The sequence below is a fragment of the Coptis chinensis genome, chromosome 3 (assembly GCF_015680905.1).
Source record: "Coptis chinensis isolate HL-2020 chromosome 3, ASM1568090v1, whole genome shotgun sequence".
Lineage (NCBI taxonomy): Eukaryota > Viridiplantae > Streptophyta > Magnoliopsida > Ranunculales > Ranunculaceae > Coptis > Coptis chinensis.
The window spans coordinates 109,799,838-109,825,671 of NC_141458.1; the positions used below are offsets into that span (position 1 = coordinate 109,799,838).

Sequence of the window (25,834 nt, forward strand, 5' to 3'; positions counted from 1 at the left end):
GGCGATTATTCATGCTCTAAAGATATGGAGGCATTATGTGTATGGTGAGAAGTTTGAAATATTCTCCATCACAAGAGTCTCAAGTAATTTGTTCTCAGAAAGATTTGAATATGAGGCGAGGAGATGGGTTGAGTACATGGAGGACTATACATTCTCATTGCAATACCATCCGGTAAAGCAAATGTAGTTGCCGATGCATTGAGTAGAAATCGAGAACATGTTTGTGCTCGGATGATGATGAAGAGTAGCAATTCACCGGAGTCCGCCGCTTCTATGGTTTTGAAATCAATGGAAATGGAAGTGGAAATCCCTCGAAGTTGTCATTATTTAGCACAAATGACAAAGACGGCAGAAAACACCTTAGTCCAGAGATTGTGAATCCCCGTATCACATCGGGCGGACGGGACCTAGGTACCGAGGATATGTGGGAATGCCGGGGATGTCGATTGGGAAAAACACGAGACGAAAGTATCGATTCAGAGGAAGAATTTGGGTACCGCTTTGATCACTCTCTCGAGGAATGATATCTTGAGCCGGGCACATAGATCGAAGTATACAATTCATCCCGGCAAAGACAAAATGTACGTAGATCCGCTAAATGCGGGCTTTGGTGGCGGGTATGAATCGACACATCATGGAATATGTTAAGAAGTGTGCCACATGTTAACGGTGAAAGCGAACACCATAGACCACCTGGTCTTCTTAAACCCCTGAGATTCCGAATGGAAGTGGGAGAATATAACCATGGATTTTGTATCCCAAGTTACCAAGGACCCGATGAGGGAACGGATTCTATATGGTCATTGTTGATAGGTCGAATTCAAGTCCGCCCATTTCATACCATTGGAAGACTACTTAACTCTACCGAAAAGTTAAGTAGAATCTACATGTCGAGATAATTGAGGTTGCATGGGGCACCATTATCGATAATTTCAGATAGAGGTACTCAATTTAACCGTTCATTTTGGAGAAGTCTTCAAAGGGAATCGGGAACCAAATTGAAATTCAAGATGAAGATTTCATCCGCAAAACCGATGGGGCAATCGGAAAGAGTCATCCAAATCATCGAAGATATGCTTTCGGCTTCATGCGGTTTGATTTTGGGGTAGTTGGAAGACTCATTTGGCATCATTGAGTTTGCCTACAATAAATAGCTTACCAATCTAGTATTGGTATGGCACCATTTGAAGCGTTGTATGGCAGATCTTGCGCAACACCTCTCACCGGATCAAAACCGGAGATAGTATTATGTTAGGGCGAGATGGTTAGTGACACCAACCGAAGAAGATTGAGTGATACTGAATCGATTGCTCACAGCCCGTAGTCGCCGAAAAAGCTATGCGGATAGGCGAAGACGCCCCTTTGAATTTTATGAAGGTGATAGGGTATTCTTGAAAGTATCTCCGAAAGAAGGGCATTCAGAGGTTCGGATGAAAGGGAAACTTGCACCGATATGTGGGACCGTTTCGATTATTCAAGATCTCGGAGTTGGCGATAGGCTTGAAAGTTACCGAAAGGTTATCACGCGGTCCATAACGTGTTCCATATTTCGATGCTACGCAAGTATGAGCCGGATCCCCTACATGTTGTCGATTTGGAATCGCTGGAGTTAGAAGAAGACATTACCATCCGAAGGGCCAGTTCAAATCCTAGATACCGAGAGAAAGAGATTGAGATCAAAGGTCATTCCATTGGTAAAGGTATTATGGAGAAATATGTTTCTGTCTGTACACATAACTCAATAGCAAGCCACAGCTAAATCACCATGCTTTACCCGTGTGATATTATTCTTTAGCTTATTGTAGGACTGATTCAGTAATATCATCGTATGCTATGTGTGAAGTCAAATAACATCAATACTTTTTCAGATAGTATCAGGCTTAACTTTCTGGATAGCTATGGGAAGGATGTTATTAACATTCACCATGGTCTTTACCTTCATTTAAGGGCGGTTACCCTTCTAAACAGGTATAGTTCCTAACAATGTCTTTTAAATTCCTATGACTTTCTCATTTCAGGCCTTTTAATGGCTACTTTTCCTTTATTAATTAGTTCTTTATATTTACACTGGCATCCAACCTAATGAATTCCTGTTTAACACTGCTTGTGACTGGTCAGTTCGTCCTTACTGCTAGAAAAACTAAGCTGGGAAGTTGGTTATGTCAATTAGTTCATGATTATGTTATGATAATAATTCATGAACAAACTTTTCAGGCATTTGATGCTGGTGTAAAATTGATAATGCTTACAAGTCACTTTGTAACTGAAGAACTTGATGGGCCAATTATCTAACAAATGGTAATACTCTTAGCTACAGTAGTAATATTAGTTATACTGTGTGTACAACTTTTTAGTTTTTATATGACCTTGCCAATGGGTGAAACACTGAAACTCTAGAATTATGGGTCTTGTACAAATTGAACTCTAGATGATTTAGCTTTTGTCGTGAGGGTCTTGTGTAAAACTAAAGAGTCTCAATCTTCTCTGTTAGTTGTTGTCTTGGCTGAACAAGGATGTTATTTAAGTTTAAAGTTGTATATGTAAGAGTAAGACTGAATAGCAGGAAAGTTCAATTCGTGGGTAAACCATACTTGAAAGGAAAGAGTATGGAAGGTTCTTGATTTCTATTTATGGTTCCAATGTGTGTCATCAAAGTTGAAGGGACTTGAGTTTTGCATCCATGTCGTCTATAACTAAAAACCTTTGCTGTAGAACGAGATCTTAAGCATAGTGGAAGTAAATTCAATACAAAGTAATTTAAGGAAATCTTTATATGGAAATATATTTCTGTCTACATTTATTTTGGTAGACATTGTTAAGTCGTGGACGCCTGAATATGTTTTGCCTGCTAGTCTCATAGTATTAGTAGTGTCAGTGATCACAGTTCTGTCTACGTTTATTTTGGTAGACATTGTTAAGTTTGTGAAGCCTGAATATAAGTTAAGCCTGCTAGTCTAAAGAGTATTAGTAGGCGCCAGTGATCACAGTTAACTCAACCCCGGTTGTGGTTGTCCATTTATGCTAAGTATTTACTGTCTAGTATATACCCACTTGAAAACATTAAGCTGTATGCCGTCATGTTAAGTAGGTGCTGTTTTTGTGTGCAATGGTCTCATATATAATAAGCAAAATGCCATACGAGGAGACTAAATATCTTTCACCATCATTATGCAGGTTGAAAGAGTTTCCCACAGAGATAACCTGCAGAGCTTTGTGCAGAAATCTGAGAACCTAGAAAACAGTGTTTGGCAAACGCAATTAAATCTTATTATGGAGCTTCGGTGCTTCCTTACGAGGACAACAAGACTGTTGTATTCTTGATGAAGCAAAAAGTATTAGAATTCTTCTTTTTCTTTTTATTATTATTTTTTTAATAAGACACTTTTTAGTTGATAATAGGCCAATGTATATGCTTCTATTTCCAATATGAAAAGCGGCTCATGGAAGTTTAACACAACAAACTGACAAAACTTATGGTCATCAAAACGTTGACAGTCTTACAGCTCTGTTTGGACTATGTTCATTTACTGTTTAGGCTTGTGGGCTGTTGGTTATGAGTGGCTGACCCTTCACTTCTCGTTCCCGCTTCTCAATTGTGTTATCCGGGAAGGCCCATGATGGGAAAAAATTGGCCTTAGGGCCCCAAAAATCGAAAATTCCAGGTCAATCTTCAAATTGTATGGATATGTCCGGGCAGTTATTACATGGTCTGACAACGGTCTCGCTTGCCATGTAGGCTGGCGGTTACAATTTAAATTCCTCTTTCTACACGAGTCTTATTAGAAAAGACGCGCCTCTTTGGAGAACAACTCATGGTTCTCTATATAACTGTATCAACTTCCTCTTTCTTTCTTTTTCACTACGCACTCACAGTTATTATTTTTCAGAACTCACAAATGAGTAGGCATTCATCAAACACATTGGACACTGATTCTCCTCCGTGCTGTTTTGATAAGATGGCTTCGTCAACTACATTGAAAATCCAGTTTCAGCAGTCCTTCACGCCAAATGCTCTTCGATCTTATCTGGCGGAGTTTATCTCCACGTTCATCTTCGTCTTTGCTGTTGTTGGTTCTACTATGGCGTCAAGTACGTTAGTTTTCTCAAACACCATTTCTTTCCATTTTAATGGATTTAAATATATAGTTTTAAAGTTAAATATTTCACATTCATTTGTGTTTGTATATGTTTACCATACGATGTACCAACCCTTTTGTAACAAGCATTCACAAAAAAAAAAAAAGTGAGATCCACTTGATTCATAATGGAATACAAAATCAAATTTCCTGCAACCTGATAATACACATTTCTTGTATTTATCAGAAATGTTGTAACGTTTATCATTGCAATTGAGTTTACTGTGAAGTGTGAACACAGTGTCTACGTAATTATTTCTGCAGTGAATGTTGTTTCTTTTGCTTTTTCATTTCACATACACGTTTCAGTAATTACAATTTGGGTTTGTTATTGCGCTTGTACAGAAAAAATGATGCCCGATGCCACATCAGATCCAACGAGTTTGGTTGTTATCGGCATTGCAAGTGCCTTGGGATTATCATCAGCAGTTTATATTGCAGCCCATATATCTGGTGGTCACGCTAATCCGGCTGTTACTTTTGGATTGGCTATAGGAGGTCATATTGGTGCTGTAACTACCATCTTCTACTGGGCGTCCCAATTACTTGGTTCTATCTTAGCATGTTTTCTATTGAAACTGTCTACCGCTGGCCATGTAAGTATCATCTAATTTTTATCTATTTCACAATTTAGGTTAATACGTACTTTTTCCTATCTATTTCACAATTTAGGTTAATACGTAGTTCTTCCTAGTGATCGATGTATGAACAATGTGGCTTTCATCTAATAATATAGTTGTTGTGCATAGGGTTTCAAAAAGTATGAGTTGTTGTGAATAGGGTATAATGGGAGATAGAAATAATGTGTTATTTTTGTACTTGTGGTGAATTTATAAAGTAACCATGTTGTTGTACACTTGTACATAGGGGTATGTATGCAGTAATGCACACAATGTAGCTCATTCACGAAGAATTAGGTGATTGCTATTTACGTAAGGAAAAGTATGAAATATTGCCACGATGGGCAGTAGCAGTGCAGCACCACGCAGTGTGACGAATCACAGACATATGCTGCCTTGTTTTTTCGTATCTAACCTTCGGGATGGTATATTACATCGGAAATTTATGCTGGAACAGAATTGTCGAATAATTGTTCACCGCAGTACATTTCTTACTATAGTATGATATAACATGGAACCATATCAAAGTATGCTATATATGTTAGACTAACGTGAAAACATTATTTTGCCAGCCAATCCCTACACATGCAATTGCGGAGGAAATGACCGGATTTGGAGGAGCAATTCTGGAAAGTGTGCTAACATTCACTCTGGTGTACACTGTGTACGCAGTAGGAGACACAAGAAAAGGTTCACTTGGTGTTATTGGGCCCGTCGCTATAGGGTTTGTGGTGGGAGCCAATGTATTAGCAGCAGGACCTTTCACTGGTGGATCCATGAACCCAGCTTGCTCATTTGGATCTGCTCTCGTCAGTGGAAACTTCAAGAACCAAGCTGTTTACTGGGTTGGGCCTCTGATTGGAGCTACAATTGCTGGGCTTTTATATGAGCATGTAGTGTTTCCTCATTCATCAGATTCTTCTCCGCCTGGTTCACCCGGAACAGTCGAAGGACCTATTGTTTGACAACATTTCTACCTTTCAGTTTAGTATCTAACATTAGTACATGACGTAATTGGTTGTTGTAATGAAAAATATGAAAGACTTTTACTGTAAAACCTATGTTTGTTGAATTGAACATGTATTTATCTTTCCATCGATTTATTCATTTATTTTGGTAACATGGTTCAATCTTAAAACTCTCATTTTGGTCCGTGGTCCATAGTACAAAATATCTTGATATATCGCGATATTTGGAGATATTTATCTATATTTCAGAAAAAGATATTTAAATATCACGATATGTTAGAGATATATACGACTGCAAATATCAATTATATTTCGATAATATTTGCGATATTTGTGACATTTTGTGATATTTTGTTATATTTGGCGATATTTTATATATATAACAATTTTATTTAATATTTACCATTATATTTCAAATAAATATAAATAATGTATCAGGATATATCAAAAAATATTCACAATATCCACGATATTTGTCGATATATTGAATATATTCACGATATTTGCATGTGAAACAATATCAAATATCTCCAAAGAGGAGGATATATCCACGATACATATCCAGAAATTGAATCTCGATAAATACCCATATCCTGATATTTTGTACTATGCCGTGGTCTGTGTGGCGTGCGTTACACATTTACCGCCACATTACCAAATGGGTCACCCTGGAAAGTTACCTTTTCCCTTTGCTGCACCAATGGCAGAAAGCATCAATAGAGAAAGTAGCATAACCCCTTAAACTACCAATATATCCGTTAATCCAAATTCGTCAGCATTCAAGTCTCCACTATTTGCATGCTGGAGGGTAAAACAATATGTCAAAAACTCTGCAACAAAAACTGGATAATCAAGGCAAAAAATTCTTCTTCACCGAGTATCCCAACATCTCTACAGTATATCAACAAAACGTGAAAGCATTACCTTCTCACATTACACAAATACCACCTTGTCTGGTGGGTTCAACAGATGTTGTGTATAGATTTGCAAGGCCTTTTCAAGAGATTCTTAGGTAAATTTATTTTCAATGTAACAAAATTCAAACATTTACATTTAAAAAATACTTCGTGTATTGATTAATAGCAAACGTTTTTTTTTGTGTGGCTCTGGTAATATAGGGCAATTGTTAAAGCTTTGCGTAAGTTCCATAATTCAAATTTGGTTTGTGGACATGTGGCTGATTTAGGAAATATTTATTTCCTCAATGATGATGACTCTACAAAAGTTCATTTCCACTACATTGATGATTCTGGAATACCTGGTATGGTTTTTAATTTAATTTAATTTCTTTTGTTTATGGTTTAATGTCCAGAACCCATAGTATATTAGGATTTTTAGTGTCAATGTTACTTAGATAATACAACTACACCTGGAAAAGGTTAAACACAGAATCATCTATAACTTACTAGCATTTGTAAGTTGGGGCATTGTGTTATACTTTTATCTTCAAACTGTAGCATCTCGCATCTGAATAGCGATGGTCCTAATCCCCACATTTCAATCTAGCATGATTGGTTTTCTGAGGTGTGTTTTGTTAATGACGCCTAACTAGCATTGTGGTAAATATGTAATGTGCTTTCTAATCTGGAGTAACAAGGAACCCATCAGGTTGAGACATTGACGGAATTTCAAAAGATTAGATGTTGTGAAAATTCAGTCTGCTACCAGGATCTCCATCGTCCATCAGCTCAGGTCTTGTTGCAGTCTTGTCTAAATCTTGCATATTCGTAATTTAGACTCTGCATAGTCTCTTGTATTCGTACCTTATTACATGCATACGTCTCAGATCTGAGGCACACCTTATTGTAAGAGTGTTTTTAACTTTTTTTTCCTTTTTCTCCCACATATAACTCCAGACATTCTTACAACAACACGAACTTACCCTCGTCCTCAAGTGTTGAAGCGAGATGTTTCCGCTGAAACATCATAAGCAATGTTTGTTGACTGCCTTAAGTGAGATTTCGCTAACAACCACGATAAAAGCGATTATTTTGCTTGTAGGAAATTTATGTTAAGTTGTATTTTACCCCATGTTACATGGACACCATATTTTGAAAAAAAATCTGTGTCGGACACATATTGTATGTGATTTACCTCAATTTTTGATATTTCGCGTTGTCAGAGACTTCGTACCTTTCCTGTTTTTTTTTTTTTTGTCATTATAAGTTACGTCTAATATATGTTACATCTTACAATTTTATTTTTCTTTATATTATGTTTAGGTGATGATTGGAGGAGAGACTATCAAGATTTGAAAAGGTTAATTCTCCACATTATGGATCACTTCAATATTCCAACTGAGGGAGAACCAGATGAGATTAAACATCTATTCAGCCTTCTTGATGCTCCTGAAGGGTAAGAGTTATTAACGTGAATATTTTAATTGTTGCCGTATACATGAAATAACAGGAGTTACTTTTTATTTAATTGGACGGACTACGCAGTTCTTTGGTGGGTTGAATTTATTAAGGACTCTTCTTGTTGTGGCTTAAATACATGACTCACGTTTTTGAACTTATGTCAGCGAAGAGACGAAACCAATTTTTAAATTCAATACTACCACTTCACATAAATAGTATCACTCAACTGGAAAACATAAAACCACAACAGAGTAGTACTTAGTTTTACGTTAACATGGAATACTTGAAAGTTCAACTTGTATTTGCTATCATGTCTATATTACTAAAGTTTTGAAATTTTCATTTGCATATGACTAAATACAAAGGGGTAGCAACAGTAGAAGTTATGTTGATTTATCTGTGGTACTTCACTATGTAACTCCAACAAAAAAATTCTGGCTTTACTACTTAAGCAAACTACTGCCGGAAAAGGAAGAAACACTTTGTTGACAATGCTTGTTATCTGCCTTTAGTTCTGCATTCTCCCCATATAGTTCTGAAAGAAATTTCGGCAATGCACAAACCACTTATCTCTTGAGTATGATAGGTTGTAAAAAGTGCAGTTACTAATGGACTGATGGCTTATCATACACCAAAAAAATGGGAAAAAAAGAAGATTGCATAGGAAGTTAAAAAGGTTTATTTTCATGCATCTTATTATATCCTTAAATTACACCTGTGTTAATTGACCCCATTAGCCCTCCTATATGTGCAGTTAAACTATTATTGTTATTTCCTGTGGTTGTCAATTTTAGCATTTATTGGTATTTTTTTTTCAGGAAAACAATGGAAGTGGAGAACCATTTCTCCCTTTGGGATGCAATTCAAAGAGCACACTTTTTTAAGACTTTAGACAAGTTTCTTAATAATAAGGACTTCGTAGATGAAGTTAATTATGAATTTCGTATGCAATTTCCTCTCGACTTCAATTTTCATTTGTACGTGTTTCGTAATTCCTATATATGCGAGAGATTGTGGACCTCATCTAAAGGAAAAGGAAAGAAGGCAACTAAGCCAAACTTCGCTAAAGATGTAATTGGGATGTGTAAGATTTTTGGGGACTCTTACGAGAATGGAGATGTTGATGCTATGGTACAATACTAAAACTTGTTTTTTTCATTTATTTTTTTGTTTAAATCAATTTTAGGTTTTCAAATTTATATTTTGTTTCCTCTTTTTTTCTTACTGTTTTGCAGGGTAGACAGTGGAGCTTAAGTGTAGTTGATAAATGTTTGCATCACGGCATTCCCATTTGCTTTGGGAGCATTGGGTTGTGCCTTATCAAACATGGGCTCGATTTCATTGTTTTGGGGTAAGCTATTACGCTGTGTAGTATTACTCATCTTAGTGTCTGTCATTTAGAATTAACAGTATTTACTCTGATTATATGTGGAACATTATTGCAGGTCCTACGTTGCAGTAGATTAGACCTGATTTACTGAAGTTTTGGTACTTTTACTACACACTTAATATGATATTTAATTCATCCTGCATACTCTTCCTAATCCAATTGCGTTACTATAAGAGGAAAAAAATTGTTTCAACATAATCTACTGGATGTAACTTTTGCTGGCGATAGCATTTTTTATCGTGTTAATACATTTGTAGATAGTAGTTGGAATGCAAGAACTGTAGTATAGGACTTCTGATTTTCAGTTGTGATCAATGTTTGGTCCGCAAAATAGCAGCTTGGGCATGGGACATTGATTCTTTACGTTTTTCATCATATTAAAAAAAAGAAAAGATCTTTTTGAAGTGCTATTTCGATGTCACACAGTAAAAATTTCAGAGTTTTCTTTTGAGTTTGAATCTCTTTGACTATTGTGTCATAAATTAAATGGAAGAATATGGAGATAAAATTGAGGTATCTGAGCCACTACAAGAATCTTTTTAACATTTGAGGAATCATTATTTCATGTGCTTGAGTTACTGAGTTTATGCAACCTACATGGCTATATGTTGTTTGGTAGTTTAAAAAAGAAACCTAAGGAGGCTTACTATGACTTATCAAAATCTTGTTGCAGTCATCGTATGTTGTGTTCCAGGAAAGGACTGGTTTGCAGATGTTAACTATATACATGCATTTGCACTCTGAATTCTTGTTTGTTCCCAAATGTACTTCATTTGCTCGACTTGTCAGACTCACTTTTGTAACACATGATTCTCCTTGGTGAAATAATCTGTTTGTCATGTTTTCATTTGTGATGGCAGTGGTAGTCAGAAAGCCACCTTCACCAAGAGGAGCCCATTGATTTGATTTCTCTTTGTGCTTTGCCGTTGGTAGTTATGTTGCAGGGGAACTGGTATGTCACGTCCAAAGCCACCTAAAGAAAGTGGTGGGCCACCAAATTCTCCTTGAATACCAAGTGGGCTACTTAAGCTGAAGCTCCTCTTCTAGGGAAGGGTTCCAAACCAGCCTTAGAACCAACCAACCTTCGACTGCCGGACCCAGAATCAACCAGAATAGAAAGCCTCCAAACTCAACTCCCCAAGACAGCGCGCGGTGACCACCCCTAAGATTGCTCTTGCTAGTCTTGCTCCTGTGGATGAACGAGGGAGATGGGACGTGTATAGTAATTGGGCGCGAGAAAATGTTAATGTTCCAGACTTGCAATAGTTTTATGCAAGTGGGTTAGGCTTTGGCTTTTCTGTTGTAAATTGTAATTGATTTGGATGGAAGGAAAGTTGTTACTTGTACAAAAAGGAAATATCTTACCCAAATTTCAATCGACTGTTATTAGTTCTCATTAAATGCTATCTTGTTTGTATTGAAATGTACTTTATTATCATTCTTTGTAGTTTGTACTGCACGGTAGTACGGTACAGGTAATGCAATTCCATCTTGTACTCTAGAATCTAAATTGACAACTTGTTAGGATTTAGAGCATCTTCTAGAGTGTGTCAACTTCTCAAGGTAATTAAGTGTCCCAAGGTTGGCGGAGGAAGATGAGAAATAACAGAAAGATGAGTGTTACGTACTTACGTTCGTCGATTGTTCATGATGTGTTGGGCTTTGTCTTGGCCTCTTGGGTTCAATGGTCGTGAACTTGGGGTTGGCTGAGTTGTGAACCGGACCCTACCTAATAACCATATCCCAAACTGTAGTGGTTTTGTTCCCAAGTCCTAACCACTTTGGCAGCTGATCCGAGAAAGAAGAGGGAAAAAATCCTCCCCATTTTGAGATTTCTATTGAGAAGATGAAGAAGAGCGGAATGAGCGAATTAAGGAAGAAGATCACAGCAACTTCGACCAGTGATCATCAGCCAAACTACCTAAGGGCGACAAAAACGTCGACGTCGAAGTCGAAGGTGGTCCAGAAGAGGGAAGATCATAAGATGACAACCGTCGTCCAGAAGAGGGAAGATCATAAGATGACAACCGTGAAGAATAAGAAGAAGAAAGAGAATATGATTATCTATCTTGCTGTCCTTGCCTTGCAACCATCAGGTGTTACTGATACTCTTTGGTACGCAATAGATCTTAGCTCCGTAGCACTACCAAGAAGACAAAACAAAACTAAAATCAAGCTCTCTCCACTTTTCAAGTTACCCATTCCCACATTTCTTATGGTTGTGCTGCCTTAGACTCCAAGTTATACGTTTTCGGCGGTTTTGATCAGTGCTGTCGTACTGCTATAAACCGTGCTCTAGTTTACGACACAGCTGGGAAATGGACAGAGCTAACTCCTATGTTGTCACCCAAGCTTTCTCCCACAGTTTATCCTACTGCTGATGGCGGTTTGTATGTGCAGACTAACAACAATCCCTTGGCTCGCGACGACAATGGTAGATTAGTCAGGGACGAAAATGGTGATAATGTACCTTCTTATGTTATGTTTGCTGAAACCTACTATCCATCATCAGGAACATGGACACCCCATTACTCTGTAACTGGTGGCTGTTCGACAAGACCTCACCCTCCTGTTGTTGTTGAAGGTGTTGAGTATACTCTTTTTAATGGTCTGATTTATGCCAAAGATTTAAAAACTAGGCAACGCTCTGCAGTAACTGGTCTGGAGGATGCGTTTTCTTGTGCGCCTGATAGCGAATATAGTGGGACATTTCTGTTTCATACAGGAGAAGATCGATATTTCTGCCTTGTTTGGTCTCCCAACTTTGATCTCCCTTACGACAATGAGAAAATCAAGATTCATTGTTTAAAATTTCATTTCCTTCCTTGCAATGGTTCAGAAGACATAAGCCAACACCCCCCTGCTGCTTTTATTGATGGGCACTCACGTTATACTGCGGATGGCTACTATCTCCAACATTGCTTGGCTATGCCTATGTGAGTGAGTGAGTGTGCTTAGCTTGATACCCTTTGTGTTACTTAAATCTTGTCTCTTATTGAAACTTTGCATATCTGTATTGGGTTATGTTCCTGATTCTGCATTCTCGAATATTTATTGGTGCATCTCCATAACGCCGCAATAGTACTAAACGAGGGGGGGCACAACATAAATCCTAGGAGGCTTATTGAAAAAAATAGCCTAATGCATGTGTTGATAAAAACACGAAAGGAACCGTAGATTGTACTGCCGAGCTCCACATTGGGTCGGTTGAAAAAAAAACTGAGAAATACAAGCACGTCTTCGTAATGCCCAGCGATATACATAGACTGCATTAGGTAGGGGCAGGTGCATGGAAAGGGTTGTTTGTGGGTAAGAAAGCGTTGTGAACTATGGCTGAAGCAGCACTGAGGTTTGCAAACAGGCGTGCGTGGACTGGATGGGCTTCTAACACAACCCGAGGCTCCTAGGTAGCAGTGGATCGGTGCATATTACGAGCATGTCTACTCATCTTTTCACGAGTTTTATGGGTGTTTTCAATTCATATCTCTCATTCCAGTTTGTAATTTTTTTTCCACCACAAAAAGGCTGAACATAGCACGACCCTCGGGTGGGAAACCAGACCGAAACCCAATGTTTTGCTATGTTACCCGACCCAATGACCCACCATGGATCGATTTACTTAATATATAATTATAACTAGCAAAATTGCATGCAAGGAATGAAGTCTTTAGGTCGGGTAACAATACAATCATATTTTTTTTTCATCAAAAAAATATTATTTATTGATATGAAAAATAAATCAAACAAAAGATTTAGTCAAGCGTCGCGATACTAATTGTGCCGCTAGCCCCTTCTAATTAGCAAAACCAATCCTCCTAAATACATATTCGAGAGAACCCGCTCTCTATCACATTGGCTATCTAACGCTTTTTGCACCCTCTAATATATTTTTTTTTCTCAATAAACAAGGTAACAATACAATTATACAAATACCATCATTTGACAATTAAGTTTAAACTTAAAGTCATAAATTTCATTTGATATTTAGATATAAGTTTAAATGATTATGAAATCCGATAATTGTTGTTGTTTAGATATGAGACTGACGACGCTTCAAAAAAAAAAAAAAAAAAAAAAAAAAAAAAAAGATTGTGTACTCATTTGAAAATCTATGAATTGCGTATCTTTGAAAAACAAAAACAAAAACTTATTATTTTCATCAAAAACAATATCAGTACAATTGCCATTAGAATTGGAACATATTGGCTGAATTGGTCACTTAACTCCCTCTTGTTCTCCATTTATTCCAATATAATTTTAGTTATGCGATATATATATTTAGGGTTTTGAGAAAACAGAATGATGTAGTTTAATTGTGCAACACAAGATCTCTCAACTCGTGTTCTACTTTTAATATACTCTTAGTGATATATAGTTTTGTTTTTTGTTTTTAATTTTTTAGTTCATATTTTTAATGAATGTTGGTTGTCAATTAATAAATAAACTACATTTCTTTCTTGCGATTTTTATATTTTCCATTCATTGCAATGAACTAACGAACCTACTTGTGATAAGGTTTGGTGTTTTCTTTGGTTTTTGTGTATGTTGCTTAAAAAGTGAAAAGAGAAACGTTTTGTTATTAAATATTTTTACATACATTTTTATCAAGTTGAATGGTGCTCGATCTATATGTTGTGCAAAAGCACTAAGTAAAGTTGGCAAAACCAATATTATGGGGAGGGGATGAAAATGTTACCTTGATTTGATTTTTCTTTTGGTTTCTTTGAAGTAATTATTTTTGCTAAGTTTTATGTGTTGGATGTAATAAGATATGGAGAAAATATAAGAAAACAATGTAGGCGAAGTCATTGAAGAACTGAAACTAATTAGAGTGAGATGCAGCGCATTATATGCTTTAATTTATATTCTTTTGTTTTAGTACAAAATAAGGTTTTTTTTCTACCAACAAAACTTATATATTTTATATTTTCAGGATGAGATGCAAAACTCTTCTAGTTTTCACTCTTTGGTGCTTATCCTCTAAACTTTTGATACTGCATAGATTTGGCCAATTTTTTTTTTCTTGTCTAAAGAGTTTGCCAAATCCAAGGTAATGTATTAGTTCAAGTATGCAAAGCAAAATAGATTTTATAGAGCAAAAGAATGACATAGTAAGAAATGCAAACCAAAATTTTTATGGTATCATTTATTCATTTGCAATAATGAAATGTAACAAATGATGGTGTACAGTTCATTTATAATATTGAAATTTTGGGTCTCTATTGCTTTATATAATTACGACTATTTTTCCCCCTCACGATTTTACCCTTTAGGTGCTAGTAATACATTATCTCTATTGAGGACCTTTCAATCAAAAAATAAAATAAAAACTAAGATTTATGGGGATCTATTATATAATTACTAACATTCTATCTAATTGAGATTTAATAATGTAGTGTTTTTCATCATTATATTATGTTATATTTCTTTTGGGATAATTGTTGTTGAACATTTTTAGTTGATTTTCTAAATTTTGGTTGATCAAAGATGAGATATTGGGAAAGAAAGAAGAGAAAACGTATCAAACTTTTCACATTTATTTATTTTGTTTTTTGTTTTGTTTGGCACTCATGTTCATGTTTTTAAACGTAATTTATTGATGCGGTGGGCTTCGAACTCCATGCCTCTAGTATCATCACCCAAAAGTCCAAAATAATAAAAGTCCTGTTTTGTTATCTTTATTGGCAAAATTTGATTGGGAGAGCCTTATAACCACTCCCTTAGAGCCACTCTACTTCAAAACAGACCCTACAAAGTAAAATGGTAATAATTGAAGGGATGATTTTTCGGTAGAGATGATGTCCATGACAATCATCTTCCTAAATATCATCTCATTTCAATATGTCTATTTATGCGAAAAATTGTGTTCAAATTCTAAGATTTCCATCAATGGTCCGAAATTCTACAACTCTTTATCAAGGTTATACATTTTCAAATGTTTGACTCACTATGTCCCTCCCTAAATTTCATTTACTACTGTTCTAAAGTATATATACGACAACTCAAGACTAGGCTTTGCATATTTCTTGAAAACCTATTCTTATTAACCCAGTCAATTGTGATATCTAAAATCATGCATCATGCATCTCACTGAAATATTCTGGACAAAGAAAAAGTGGAACAATATAACAAATTCAAAAACCAAAAAAAATATTTGTGCAAATTTTAACTTTGATCTAGAATTTTCTCTTAATAAAAAGATCATAGAAACTGAACAACCCGTACACATTTGAAGAAGAGTACGAAAAACACAAACATACTGTAATTTACATTTGTTATTCACTAGATAGAGAAACCATAAACTCAAAAATCACAAACGCCACCAACTCAACAGATGACTTAAGCAGTTAAGCATAGTCCTCTGAAGCGGGTAGTGGAGCATAGGAACCAATGAAGACATCACCATAAATCAGTCCAGCAAGCCCACCACCAATCAATGGGCCTACCCAGTAGATCCAGTTCTCAGAGAAGTCACCACTTGCAACTGCTGGGCCGAATGAGCGGGCTGGGTTCATGGATCCACCACTGAATGGACCAGCAGCAAGTATGTTTGCACCAACAATGAATCCAATTGCAATTGGTGCAATTGTTCCTAGTGATCCCTTCTTTGGGTCTGCTGCTGTAGCATAGACGGTATAGACAAGAGCAAATGTGATGATGATCTCCATGATAACGCCCCCAATTGAGGACATACCATCAGCAACACCATGAGTTGGAACGGTCTGCAAAAAGATTTGAAATGCTTGATTAATATGTAATGTAGCAAAGGGTCAACTAAATATGCAGAAATAAGATTTTCACTCGGAACAATCTCAAATATATTAAGGTGCTTAATTACCGCGGCGCTCGTGACAAATTTCAGGAGGAAACAAGCTATGATGGAACCGAGCAATTGGGCTACCCAATAGAAGATGCCAGTGAGGATGGTGATGTGGCCTCCAATTGCCAATCCAAAGGTGACAGCTGGATTCAAGTGACCACCTGAGATGTTGGCAGCCATGGAGACCCCAACAAACAATGCAAATGCATGTGCGAGAGCAACGGCAACAAGGCCAGCAGGGTCCAATGCAGCATCCGATGTTAGCTTACCTGTAACAAGAAACCGTTAATATGCCCGCTCAACATTTTTATCTATTTTCTGATAAGGAATTTAAGTGATCTTGAATTTTCAATTCCATCCCATTAACTAACTCTCTGAAAAAATCTATAATTTGCCACCTTTGTTACGTTTTAGTTCTTAAAAAAAGTATGTAGTAATCGAGAGACAATCTTCATTTCTCAGAGATTTTTTTTTCCCAAGACTCTAGGAGTGGAAAAGAAAAAATGCCTTTAAGTTAATTTCCTGTCAAATACAAGAGAAAAGAATATTGTCATTGTCATTTTCTAGTAGACATCTAGGCAATGGGCTCAACAGCACTTACTGTAAGCAATTGCAGATCCAACACCAGCAAACACAAAAAGAAGTGTAGAGATGAACTCCGCCAAGTAGGCCTTAAGAGCCCCACCACTGAAGGAGTCACCAAAACTTCCAAGAGCAAGCTTCACCATTTTCAATTACTTACAATAGGATAAAGAGCTAGCTTAGAAGAGTTGATCAGGAAACTTTCTTCCAAAGTTATTTGTTTTGTTTGAGTTTTGAAGGTCAATTGTCCATGGTTTAAATAGTGCCTAAACATCACATAGGCTTACTAAGAAGGGCCATAGCCGGCACCGACCAGTGGCCCATTGTAAAATAAATGGTGATTAATTTGTGTTAAGACCAAATGATTGGGCGCCGACCCACCGCCCCCCCCACTTTTTTTTATCTATTCCCTATTATGAACATCAGGACAACTAAACATATATTTATAAGCCCGTATACACCAAACCCAAAGTCATAATGAATAATTAAGATAAGCATGTCTAAATATAATGGATTAATGGAGTATGAATTATAGTCTATGCTCCATGATGCAAATTATAAAAATGGAACAAATTTTAAGTGATGGTCATAAGAGATTCTACTTGATCAATATTAAACAGGCTACATACAGCAAATTCGAAGTCATAGGCATTGAAGATAAGCATTTACTAATAGAATGATAACTACTACACTATGCTCAGTCACATAAAAGTGTAGATTTATTTGAATGGCGATAAGGATGTTGGCCCGTCATACATTCAAATAAATGTAAACTATGGATGAACAATGAAGAATGTTTGTTATTTTATTTGAAGGTGGGTTGATTGAGTTGTTTGAAAATGCATTTAAACTCAGCCTTGGGATCCACTTAGAATTACTTATGATTTATGTAGCCAACGTAGGTCATTGAAACAGCTTCGATCTGTTTTCTTTGAGTGATGAGTGAAACATCAAGTGTAGACGTGTAGTTGAGTTGCCAAAGATATATTTTCTGCCGCGCCTCGGAAATGGGCTCAAGCCCAAAGCTATCAAAATGGAACAAAACCGATAATATCATCACTAAATTCCGTCTGCCATTTCAGATATGGGCTCAAGCCCAATGAGAAAAATGGTGTAAAGTAAACATGGGCTAACCCTTTCTACTTACAGACTGTGCAGGAAGTCAGGAACTATATGGCTCCATGCTGTTTCTAACTTTAATTTTAGATCTGGGCTACCACGAGGATATCCTTATAGGGATGAGTGTTTCGAGACCGTTGGATCCGAGATCTAACGGTCCGAAAATCAAAAACAAAAAGAAAGAGAGAGAATATGGGTTTGTTTTTAATTTTCGGACCGTTAGATCTCGGATCCAACGGTCTCGGCTGGCATCCCTATAGGGATATCCTCATGGTAGACTTTATTTTATGTATACTACAGTTGGTTAGGTTAAAAATTTATGATGAACTAGCCTCTTTGTACATGTCTTTGCCACGTAATACGCGTAATCAATCCAAACAATTTCCAATTTTTTTTTTCTCACGTGGTGAACTCCACTCGAATTTAATTTATTTTTCTTTAATAATTTATTTATGGACGTGAAATTACAATAAATAATTAATATAAACAAAGACAGCTTGGACAAAAAATGGTTTGGACCATGGGCCTTGACTATCTCCCGAGTCAACTCTCTTCGTTGAGCCCAACAAATTACATTTCCAAACTATATATATAAACTAGCCTTTTTGTACGAGTCTTCGCCACCTAATCAATCCAAACAATTTCCAATTTTTTTTCTCACGTGGTGGACCCCATCCAAATTTAGTTTATTTTTCTTTAATAATTTATTTATGAACGTGAAATTATAATTTTACCCCTTCAAAAAAAAAACAAAATAAAAATGAAACAAAAAATGACATGAACTGTAATATTGGCATTTGACAAGAGGCAAAGTAGAAAAGAAAAATTAATAACGTGATGATTATTTACAGTAGAGCCCCCCGTTTTCTTTAAAGAAGTAAGATGTAGGATCTCCTAACCATCTTCATTATTATTTGTGTAGTAAGAATCAACTCAGTCTACAAGGCTCCACCAGGTTTATCTTTGTAAGCGGAGTAGCTGTTTCCAAACTAGAATCCTTGATCTCCACGTCAGACTGGAGCATAGTACAAAATATCTCGATATATCGCGATATTTGGAGATATCTATCCAGATTTCAGAAAAAGATATATAAATATCACGATATGTTAAGAGATATATACGACTGCAAATATCGGCGATATTTTGACGATATTTGCAATATTTAGCGATATTTAGTGATATTTTGTATATATAACAATTTTATTTAATATTTACCATTATATTTTAAATAAATATAAATAATGTATCATGATATATCATGAAATATCCACAATATCCACGATATTTGCATGTGAAACAATGTCAAATATCCCCAAAAAGAGAGATATATCCACGATACATATCCAGAAATTGAGTATCGATAAATACCCATATCCTGATATTTTGTACTATGAACTGGAGCACCTCACCGCTGTGCCTAGACCCACTATCATTCTTCATTTCTTTGTGAAGTCCAGCTTTAGTATTGTCAAAATTCTCAAGACCCGAAGATAAATTTAATTGTTCATACTCAGTGGGACTTTGAGGCCAACAAAACCCAAATCAAATTTGACATAGTCTCGATCATAGTACAAAAATATCGTGATATTTGTTGATATCTATCGAGATTTCAGATTAAGATATACAAATATCATGATATGTTCATAGATATATACGACTGCAAATATCGGCGATATTTTAACGATATTTGCGATATTTGGGGATATTTTGTGTATGTAATAATTTTATTTAATATTTACCATTATATTTCAAATAAATATAAATAATGTATCATGATATATCAAAAAATATCTACAATATCCACGATATTTGTCGATATTTTGGATATGTCCACGATATTTGCATGTGAAACAATGTCAAATATCCTAAAAGAGAGGAATATATCCACGATACATATCGAGAAATTGAATATTGATAAATACTCATATCTTAACATTTTGTACTAGGGTCTCGATAACAAAATATATACCGTTCAATATTTATTGTTGGCCCACCTAATTAGGGCCCAAAACCTGGAGTGTAGTCCAAAAATAAACCCGATCATGCGGTCATTGTTACTACAGGCCGGACAACCTCATCGTTCAAAGCTTCGAAGAGCATATTTGTGAGGCAGATCCAACGAAAAGACGCCGTGAGTTAGGACTTGGGGTTAAATAAGCTAAGTTCTGATTCAAAATATGAAATCAACTGTTAAAACTTCAACGACTCAAAACTTATAGTTTTCTAGTAGATCGGTACTCAAGATGAAATAGTATGAACTTTTATTGTGGTACAACCTTTTTAGCATGCCCATATGGCCATATAGCATGTTCCCATTGGACTTGCTCTTATCTACTATCTATATACTAAAGCAGAGACCTTTAAAAGAGGATTTTCTCTCTCCTATGTGGCACTCTAATATGAGAGTTAGCCTTTTCTCTATCATATATAGCAATATGAAAGATAGTATTTTCTAATAGCCTACAATTCCACGTACATGGACCTCTTTGGAGAGTTTGAGTGTATTTCTAATTCTTATATTTAGAGAATTTGAGTATATTTCCAATTTTTATATATTTGATCAAATAAAAAAAAATGCTAAAAAATAAATGATTTGTAGAAAATAATTTCCTATTACGAATCAAACACTTTTAGTGTTCCAATTCTTATATATTTGATCAAATAAAAAAAAATTGCTAAAAAATAGGTGATTTGTAAAAACTAATTCTCTATTACAAATCATACAATTTTAGTGTCTATGATAAAGCACTGACTTATTTCAAATATATCCTTAACACAGCATTAAAACATAGTTAAAAACAATTATACAAAAAATAACATCACAAAATATATAATAGAAAATGAAAATAATAATAATAATAACGGCAAAACAATAATGACAAATATTTTAAAATATGTATAATACTGAATAAAACTAACGTCAAAAAACAATTAATGGGGAACCGAAAACTAGATGCAAATATATCGAACTAACCTCAAATAATATTTAACGAAAAATCGGAAACTGAATGCAAATGCAATCATTAAACAAATCTTAAAAAGTAATTAATAGAAAATCTAAATATGGATACAATTGCATTAAACTAACCTCAAATAATAATTAATGGAAAATCAAAACTTGGATGCAAATACATCAAACTAACATAAAAAAATAATTGTCGGAAAATCGAAAACAGGATGCAAATGCATTGAGCTAACCCTCAAAGATTAAATTAATGAGAAATCGGAAACTAGATGCAACTGCATTAAACTAACCTCAAAGAAAAATTAATTATAAATTGGAAACATAATGCAAATACGTGGAACTAATCTTAAAAAATAATTAACAAGAAATCGAAAACTGGATGCAATTGCATTGAACTAATCTAAAAAAATACACTAGATGCAAAACCTCAAGAAATAATTAACGGGAAATCGGAAACTGGTTGCAAATTCATTGAACTAACCTCAAACAATAATTAATATGAAATCAGAAACTATATGCAAATGCAACTTTATCAAATAATAAACGAAAAATTGGAAACTGGATGCAAATGCATTAAACTAATCTCACAGAATAATTAACGAAAAATCAGAAACTGGATGCAAATGCATTGAACTAACCTCAAAGAACAATTAATAAGAAATTGGAAGCAAATGTATTGAACTAACCGAAAATAATAATTAAAGAAATCGAAACTGGATGCAAATCAGTATTGGTGATCTTAAAAAATAAATAACGGGAATAGAAAATTGGATGCAACTGCATTGAACTAACCTCAAAATATAAATAATGGAAAATCAGAAACTGTATGGAAATGCATTGAACTAACCTCAAAATATAAATAATGGAAAATCAGAAACTGTATGCAAATGCATTGAACTAACCTCAAAATATAGTTGGGTTATATGTTATGGAAATATCTCGATAAGTATAGTTTTGCATTTAAAATGATGTTTATATTATGTCTTTCTGTATGATTGAGAACTCCTTGCTATTCGAGTAGCTTCAATATATATTAACTTTTTTTTATTAGGCAATCTCATAAAACTTCAATCAAACTTCTATTATTAAACAACAAAATGAAGTTAAAGGGTTTTATCAAAGGCGAGTTATGTTTTTTTTAATGGAGAGTGAGATTTTCACATTATAAAAAATTTGGTTGAGTGATCAATATAATATCAATATATAATAGTTTTATATATTTGTAAATATTTTTCAGAATAATTAATATAACAGCACCCGTTCGTAGATAATCTTTGAAGATTTCACATAATGAGTCATGCATAATTTAAAGAATAATTAACGAAAAATCGGGAACTGGATAATCTTCGATGATCCCACATAGTAAATTAAGCATAATTTATTTTTTATGTCATGTTTGCAAGGACACTACAGATGGATCAGTAGAAGTTTGTATTACACACCACATTGGATAATTATAAGAAAATCGAAAACTGGATTCAAATACATAACTGAGCTTAATGAGTAATTAATGGGAAATCGGAAACTTTATGCAAATTGCATTAAACTAATAACAGAGAATAACTAACGGGAAATTATAAATTGAATGCAAATCTTTGAAAAATATTTAACGGAAAATCGGAAACGGTATGCAAATACATAAAAAAAACCTCAAATAATAATTAATGGGAAACCGAAAATTGGATGCAAATGCATTGAACTTAATTCAAAAAATAATTAACATAAAATCAAAAACAGAATGCAACTGCATTAAACTAACCTCATAGAATAATTGGTGGAAAATCGGAAACTAAATGCAAATGCATTGAAATAACTTTAAAGAATAGTTAGCGGGAAATCAGAAACCGAATATAATTGTATCGAACTAACCTCAAATAATTAGAAACTAGATGCAGATGTATTGGACTAACCTTAAAGAGTTATTAACAGGAAATCGGAAACTAGATCTAAATGCAATGAACTAATCTCAAAGACTAATTAATGAAACATTGAAAAATGGATGAAACTGCACTGAACTAACCTAAATGAATAATTAACGGTAAATTATAAATTTAAAAACTTGATACAAATGCATTGAACTAACCTCAAAGAACAATTAACATAAAATCGAAAATTGGATGCAACTGCATTGAACTAACCTCAAAAAAATTTAACGGAAAACAAAAAACTAGATGCAACTGCATTAAACTAAAATAAGAAATTAACTAACGGGAAATCAGAAATTAGATGCAAATGCATTGAAATAATCTAAAAAAAATAGTTAACTAGAAATCGGAAGTCAGATATAACTGCATCGCACTGACCTCAAAGCATAAATGTCCACTTTTTTAGCCTTCTCACATTATCAATTACGAGTAATTAGGAACCCAAAACGAAAGTGAGTTTATAAAAACAGATTCTTACATGTATGCAAACAAATTATAAACTATCGAACTAACCTAGAAAAGCAATTAACGGGAAATCAGAAACTAGATGCAGATGTATTGAACTAACCTCAAAGAGTAATTAACGGGAGATTGGAACCTGAATGCAAATGCAATGAACTAATCTCAAAGACTAATTAACGAAACATCGAAAACTTGATGCAACCATCTTGAATTAACCTTAATGGATAACTAACGGGAAATCATAAATAAGTAGATGCAATTGCACTAAACTAACCTCAAATAATAATTAACGGGAAATTGGAAACTTGATGCAATTGCATTGAACTAACCTCAAAGAATAATTAATGAGAAATTGGAAACTGGATGCAACGAACTACATTAAACTAACCTCAAAGAATAATTAATGGAAAATAAAAAACTTGGTGCAAATGCATTAAACTAATAATCTTAAAACATATTTGTATTATATGTAGGGAGAATAAATGTCTCAACAAATATAGTTTTACATTTTAAATAGTGTTTATTATAATTCTTTTATTGTAATTGGGAATGTCTTGCTATTCAAGTAGCTTCAATATTATCTTCGTCATATTGGACATTCTCACAAAGCTTCAATCAAACTTTTATTATTAAACTTAACAATAAAAAGAAGTCGATAAGTTTTATCAAGGCTTGGTGCTTCCTTTTTATAGAGAGTGGTCAAGAAATTTAAATGAGTAATTAGTATAATTTTCATATCTCATAGCTATGCATAGTTGCTAATATTTTTTAGAATAATTTAATATAATGACACCCGTTCGTAGGACACGTTCATGTGAAAAATCTTTTCAAGTGGGAGTAGTGTATTCTTTGAGGATATGGAAACAATCAATCTGTTTTAGTGATTTGTACACATTACATAAGCCGAATGGTGATGATTTATCGCTAAATCACCATAAATCTAATAAAACTATTATACAAACTAGATCGAGTTTAAAATAATTTTATTTAAAAATTACGGATTAATATTCTAAACCACAATGTGATAAGGCTATCTCAATTTGATCCCTTAGTTTTCAAGTACTTATGCACTATAATCGTTGCTCACTAACGTATTTCGGTTTATTTTCAATAAAAATATATTCTTATTCAAAAATGTGCCACTAAATCACCATAAATCTAAGAAAATTATTATACAAGCTAGATAGAGTTTAAGATAATTATATTTGAAAATTACGGATTAATATCCTAAACCACAAAGTGAAGAGGCTATCTCAATTTGATCCCTTAGTTTCCAAATACTTATGCACCATAATCATTTGGTCATTAACGATTTCTATTTATTTTTAATAAAAATATATTCTGATTCGAAAATTTGTGTGAGACATTTTGTAAAGCCTTTTCAGCACACAAAATATTTAATAGATCCTGAGCGTATGCCCGGGTCCAAAATCTAGTAATTCACTAAATCCTTAGATATGTATTATAGCTATACTCTCTTGGCTCTATTTTTTGAGCCTTCACAAAGTCTCCAATATTTGCTAAACACTTAGGCTAATTCAAAAAAAAATATGAGACTTTGAAAGAAAATTCTGACAAATAAGGAATTGACACTAAGGAAAATCATACAAATAAGAGATTGACAGTTTCTTTATTGGACATTTATTATCTTTTTCTTGGATTAGTTTAGCTTCTAGGTTTATGACTCATTATTTGGTCTTGGTGCGGAATGGAATGACCAAGACATTGATAGGGCAACTAAATTTAGTACATGTGTATGAACCCTACAATATGGGTTGTATAAGAAATTTGTATTTTGTGTTAGATTTACCTTACAGTTTTTTTAGGCTCATTTTGGGCCCAAGCTAGATGTATAGATGGGTTGCTATTGAGTTGACTCCAAATCCAACCCATCACATGGAAGTTTTAACCGTCCACCCGAGTTTCATCTCAGCTTTTGATGTAATTTGAGCTAAAAGCCAAAATAAAGCTCGATTTCATCCAACATAGTATGAAACACATTAATATAACACTTAAACACAGGTTGGTAACTTGATATAGATCTAGAGAAATCAATAACAAAATCCGTCAGCCCAAAACAACCAAGTGATAAAACCTATGTACGTAAATTATGCAAGCTTTGAGGGGCTTCAACCACTTGGTGGATGGTTATACTTAATAGATAATGGTAAAATTTATATTGCGTAGCAACTGAGTTGAACTAACTTCAAAGAATAATTAACGGAAAATTAGAAACTAGATGAAACTGCATCAAACGAATATTTAAGAAAAATTAACGGAAAATTGGAAAAAAAAATATAAAAATGCACCGAACATCAAATTAACCTCAAAGAATAATTAATAAGAAATCGAAAACTGGATGCAAATGCAAGGAACTATCCTCAAAGAATAATTAACGGAAAATCAGAAACATGATGCAATTGCATCGAACTAACATCAATGAATAATTAACGTGAAATCGAAAATTGGATTGAAATACATCGAACT

At 34.5% G+C, this 25,834-nt stretch overlaps 3 protein-coding genes across 6 annotated transcripts; 2 read left to right on the plus strand and 1 right to left on the minus strand.

The window, feature by feature from the left end:
* The first annotated feature begins 3,678 nt into the window (after positions 1-3,678).
* Positions 3,679-5,878, plus strand: LOC147512881 (putative aquaporin TIP5-1). The gene is made up of 3 exons (XM_086599499.1): positions 3,679-4,089; positions 4,482-4,732; positions 5,329-5,878. The coding sequence occupies exons 1-3, from the start codon at positions 3,813-3,815 to the stop codon at positions 5,719-5,721; spliced, it is 921 nt and encodes a 306-aa protein (XP_086455625.1). The 5' UTR covers positions 3,679-3,812; the 3' UTR covers positions 5,722-5,878.
* Positions 5,879-6,398: 520 nt separating this feature from the next.
* On the plus strand, positions 6,399-10,875 carry LOC147512882 (uncharacterized). 4 transcript variants are annotated; one of them, XM_086595894.1, is made up of 7 exons: positions 6,399-6,736; positions 6,843-6,985; positions 7,947-8,079; positions 8,903-9,215; positions 9,320-9,435; positions 9,530-9,572; positions 10,335-10,875. In XM_086595894.1, exons 1-6 carry the CDS (start codon positions 6,543-6,545, stop codon positions 9,549-9,551), a joined length of 921 nt encoding a protein of 306 aa, XP_086452020.1. In that variant the 5' UTR covers positions 6,399-6,542; the 3' UTR covers positions 9,552-9,572; positions 10,335-10,875. The 4 variants fall into 4 exon arrangements, with proteins under 4 accessions (XP_086452020.1, XP_086452021.1, XP_086452019.1 ...); XM_086595895.1 differs by having other exon boundaries at positions 10,408-10,875; XM_086595893.1 differs by lacking the exon at positions 9,530-9,572.
* A 4,769-nt stretch (positions 10,876-15,644) lies between these two features.
* Positions 15,645-17,293, minus strand: LOC147512883 (putative aquaporin TIP-type). Its single transcript, XM_086595896.1, has 3 exons — positions 16,896-17,293; positions 16,313-16,563; positions 15,645-16,196 (listed from the first exon to the last, which is right to left on the minus strand). The coding sequence occupies exons 1-3, from the start codon at positions 17,020-17,022 to the stop codon at positions 15,822-15,824; spliced, it is 753 nt and encodes a 250-aa protein (XP_086452022.1). The 5' UTR covers positions 17,023-17,293; the 3' UTR covers positions 15,645-15,821.
* Between the last annotated feature and the right edge of the window lie 8,541 nt (positions 17,294-25,834).